The sequence below is a fragment of the Phodopus roborovskii genome, unplaced genomic scaffold (assembly GCF_943737965.1).
Source record: "Phodopus roborovskii unplaced genomic scaffold, PHOROB, whole genome shotgun sequence".
Taxonomy (NCBI): Eukaryota; Metazoa; Chordata; class Mammalia; order Rodentia; family Cricetidae; genus Phodopus; species Phodopus roborovskii.
In genome coordinates this window covers 209,214-214,209 of record NW_026125976.1, presented here as the reverse complement: position 1 = coordinate 214,209, position 4,996 = coordinate 209,214, and the positions used below count along the sequence as shown (strand labels likewise).

Here is a 4,996-nt window from a genome sequence, read left to right as displayed (position 1 = left end):
TCCATAATCATAAGTTAAGTAAGATTTTAAAAAAAACACAAGAAATATTTTCATGGAATATTTCTAAATATAAAATATTAGCAATTCTAAATAAAAGTCCTCAAAATTCTATTAAAAATAAAAATATTATAACCAATTGTAATCCCCATAACATTTTCAGCTTTAAAAGACAAAAAAGTTCCATCTTGATTTTGTCTACTTTTGAGTTCATTTTATATTTTCTCAAGCATTATTTTTCATTTTTATGTTAGAAAACAAATCTATTCAAATATCTATATGATTAGGCATGGACTCTGTTTATACTTACCTACAGAAGGTCTTTACTTAGGACAAGTATCTAAAAAAACAACATGAGTAGGGTTATGATTGACAAACAGTATTAATATAGGACTATAGGTAAAGTTTACCCAATCATTATTGCTAGAAATAACAACTGAATGATAATATGACTAGATATAATCTGAATCAGGGGATTTACTAAATACATGGAAAGATAGATGGATGATAGATACATAGATAGATAGACACAGTACGTATATGTACCTACATAGATTTATAGATATACATCCATATACATATATGTGTGTATACACACACACATATGTATGTATATATATATATATATATATATATATATATATGTATCCAATAGCAAAAAATTGTTCATTGATTTTACCTGTAGCAAGAACATTGTGGATGTTTTCTTCTGGAATGTTGTTTTCATGAGCTAATTTCACAAGTTTTTCATGTTGTTCAGGTGTCAAATGTTCACTTTTTCCTATTGCATGAATGACAATATCGGAGACATGGTCAATAGAATTCAGAAGAATTTACATTGCATCCTTAGTGTGCCACGGTGATGTGCAATGGAAAGTTCCAACTTTTTCCAAATTCACCTAACCTAGGTGGGTCAATACAGTCAGGTATAATTTCCCCAAAGTTTCATGGACACATTGATGAAGTCTAACTTGTGGTATGACATCACTTTCCAGCGTTTCATGATGCATCCCACAATACAAATTACTTCTCTACAAAATTTATTCATCTGAATCCTATCCACATTCTAAAGAGTCATGAATGCAAATCAGTATAACCTTCACAACTCTCCTCAGTCTATATGGCAAATTTCATGTTTTAATTTAGTGCACACTTGATGAAATTATTCTAAAATGGTTTGGACTTTGGGAAAGTAATATTTGCTCCATTCTTTCCAGTGAGGAAACATGAATGTAAATTCTACCATTGGACTCCCCCATTGTCCCTAGTCTTCAATGACCAGGCTACCCAAATGAAAATGTAATGTAAGAGCTGCTCCACACAACAAACAGATGGTCATTTATTACACAGGATTTTTGAAATCTAATGACACTTATTTGGAGGGGGTTGAATCTGACTTCATCCTCTAGCAGAGTGCTACTTTTGCTACTATTTCAGAGAATCCACTACCATTCTTACCAACAACAACAATCAATTTTGTTTCTTGGCCGGCTCTATCCACATTCTTGCTGGTAAAGACTATGTTCTCTGGTGTTGCATACACAGGTTGAAATGTATTGTCACCTTCAACTGTAATAAGGGAAATATTTCAAAACTCAGTGTCACCAATTGTTCTATTTCATTTGCTAAACATTAACATTGACCCTGACTTTAGTAATCATCTTTTATCCCTTATCATATGATACATGTGTGCTGTGATATTCCTGCATTCCTTCATTTGGCATATCCTATCATAGTACTGTGACCAATCATTTCTTCTCTTCAAATCTGATAGTGAATCCTATGAACAGATACTTTCCTTTTTCTCTGAATTCCTTGTGTTAAGACTTTGGAACCACTCTGTTTGGTTTTCCTTCCCCTAGCAAGCAGATCCCAAAGGCCACTTGTCTGTTTCCTCAAAGTATAAAACTCTGGTGTCATACCATGGTTATACACAGTGAGCGAAAGAAAACATGTGCAAAAATAGACTGTACAAATTTGTAATATACACAAAAGTTATCATCTTGTGATCTTATTTATGAATACTTGTTAGTTAGGATAAACATTTTGAGTTTGACAGACATTCATACTATATGCCTGTATCTGTCTGTCTGCCTGTGTATGCCCATGTGTGGATGAGTATATTTGTGCTGTGTGTATGTTGTTGTTGTTGGTGGTGGAGGTGTGTGAGTGTGTGTGTGAGTGTGTGTGTGAGTGTGTGTGTGAGTGTGTGTGTGTGTGTGTGTGTGTGTGTGTGTGTGTGTGTGTGCGTGCATGTGGCATTTCCACTCACTGACAATTATTGAATGGTAAAAGTGAGTCACATCAAAAGGGTTTATAGTGTGTGGTCATTTTGTATTTCATTACTGCATTTTAATATCCATGTTAATTTAGGAGAACATGAGACTTGGCAGACGAATGTGCCCTCTGTTCATTTGAATCATACCAAATGTCCAACTGCATATACTTCAGTTCAATAGTGTGGTTATTATTTTATCAGTTCTTACAAAATTGAAGTACTCTTCCCGAAAATTCTTAAACAGATTTTCAACTAACTGCTTTTCAAAACTGAAATTTGTCATCTGATAATCTAAATGTAATCTCTACAATATATGAGAGAAACAATATTTGAAATGGAACTGTTCATTTAATTTAGCATAAATTAAGGATAACAGACATTATCAGTAATATAAGTGCTTGAGATCATGAGGGAATAAGATTGCAAAGATGTCCAGGTCACTGAGCCCTATCAGTGAGTGGCAGACCTATCCAGTAGCAAACTGAGACACTGTATTACAGGGAAAAATACTGAAAATTAACTGGAAATATATTTTCACAATGGGATACTATTTGGAGACATTTTCCTAGAATTATTCACAATTTTCAGTAATAGTGTTCTTCCCCATGTAAACTTCAGATGGCCTAGAATGCAATCTGATGTTGAAGCATTTCTCAGTGCTTTGGAAGGATGGATATCTTTCCAAGTAGCAAAAAATGTTCTATATCTGTGTACATAATTGTGTCTGAAGTATCAGCATTAATGTGCACACCAACATTGTTGTTGTTTGTAGAGGAAGCTCTCAGATCCTGTACTTACACTGGGTTCGGTAGGTGCCATCTGCTTGCTTGTATCCAGTGACTTTGGTCTTTGAGCATTGGTTATTTGCACTAAAAATCAAACAGAGAAACCATGGTTTATTCTTTGTAACCCTTGGATTCATATTAAAAACTTTCAAGTGTTAAAATGAATAGGGTCTATGAAGAGTGTGCAGAGCCTGAACCAAAATATACATGCTTACCTCACTTTTCCTAATCCCTGTTTAGAAAATATCATCATGTTATTAATCATAGAGACAATTTTCTTTATTTGCACACATTTTGCCTAATCTAATGCAATGAACGTTCTCATGTATCTCTTATCCAAACGTCACTATTGGATGAGTATGATTTCAAATATTCTAATTCTCTTGTGCTAGACCATTAATAATATATAGATAGTATTTTATGCATTTCCTCTATGTAATTTATTGGTAACCTAACATTTACAATCGTGTCTAAAAGATAGAAATAGTTCTAAGCATTTTTATTTCTTGTAGTGTCTTGCAGTCTTTCATTGAACATAGTCATCCAAATGTCAGACAGAGAAACTTTGAATCCAGAGCTTCAGAGAAAGGGACTCCAACATTATGTTTACCTGATCTGTTTGTGAAAGAATATTTCATGACATCTTTGACTGAATACCAGAAAGTGCATACTCTTGACCCAAATGCTCACTCATTCCTGCTGACTTACTAGAAATCGGAACCTTAGAGTCTCCTGCAACTAATATTAGACCACAAATTCAACCACAGTCTTCTAACTACAAGGATATATAAGAAAATGCTCATGATATTGGAGACATTGTCTAACATCTATGTGGTGTCCAGAGTTGCTCCACCAAGAAATAAAATTAATATATTGCTAAAGAGAAGGCCTTCAATTTCATGACCAGAAACAGAACATGCCCATGTAAACTAAACAACATGAAGGCTGAAGAGTGCATACACAATCTACTCAATTTACAAGGTTGAAACTTTGCTTACTTGACATAAAATGTGACTTCCATTTCACTACAGTCCTCATTACAATAAAGTTCACGAACATAAATTCTCAGAGGTCCTTCTTCCTTTATCTTGTCATCATTGTCAGCAGCAATGGCAATGGTGTCCCATTCTCCTTGAAGCTGAGAAAAGCAACAAAGACAAATAAAGGAAGTCAAAAATCAAGCTATTTGTATATATTCACATCTCTGATCCCAGTCCTTGGAAATACATAAACCAGCTGGAAATATAAATCAATAATATGTTGTATATTAGTTCAGCATTATGTTCCTAGGGATGTAGAATAACTCAACAGGGTAATATGATGAACTTGAGACTTGCAGAACTGCCCATGCTTTGACCTCTTATATTCTACAAATACCGCCCCCTTTTTCCTTATTGTAAATGTTTCATCGACAGATATCTGCGTGAAAGTCTGAAAGTTAATTTCTGGAATATGGAGTTGCATGGGCTAACATCCACAGAAATATGCTATTGAGGAACCTCAGACATATGGACAGACCAACTGAATTTACCTCAGCATAATCATTAGCATGAGCCACACCAAATGCCAAAGCCAGCAGCAGAAAGTTTACCATGGTGGTGCCTGCCTTTATACTCTTCTGCAGAAGCTCAAAAAGTTAATGGTTGGGAAGCAACTGAACTGACAGCCTTTTTATACAGCTTGTCATAGGGAGTTCCATGGAATCAACCAATGGTTATGCTACACACTAAGCTACATCTGTCTCATATTTCCTCTTTGGCTCTGCTGAATGATGCTTGTCCTCATATCATTAAACTAATGTGATCAGCCTTAAGGTCAGGTTGTTGGGGGTAAAATTGAACTTTCCTGTCATAAAGAAAGGGCTACGTTGTTAGATCATTTACATAATGTTTTTTTTTTTTTGTCTCCAGAACTATATTGGTGGGTTAAGGTCACA

At 34.7% G+C, this 4,996-nt stretch overlaps 1 protein-coding gene across 1 annotated transcript; it reads right to left on the bottom strand.

The window, feature by feature from the left end:
• Positions 1-320: 320 nt before the first annotated feature.
• On the bottom strand, positions 321-4,654 carry LOC127218210 (odorant-binding protein). The gene is made up of 6 exons (XM_051179239.1): positions 4,592-4,654; positions 4,059-4,198; positions 3,074-3,144; positions 1,456-1,566; positions 677-778; positions 321-337 (listed from the first exon to the last, which is right to left on the bottom strand). Exons 1-6 carry the CDS (start codon positions 4,652-4,654, stop codon positions 321-323), a joined length of 504 nt encoding a protein of 167 aa, XP_051035196.1.
• Between the last annotated feature and the right edge of the window lie 342 nt (positions 4,655-4,996).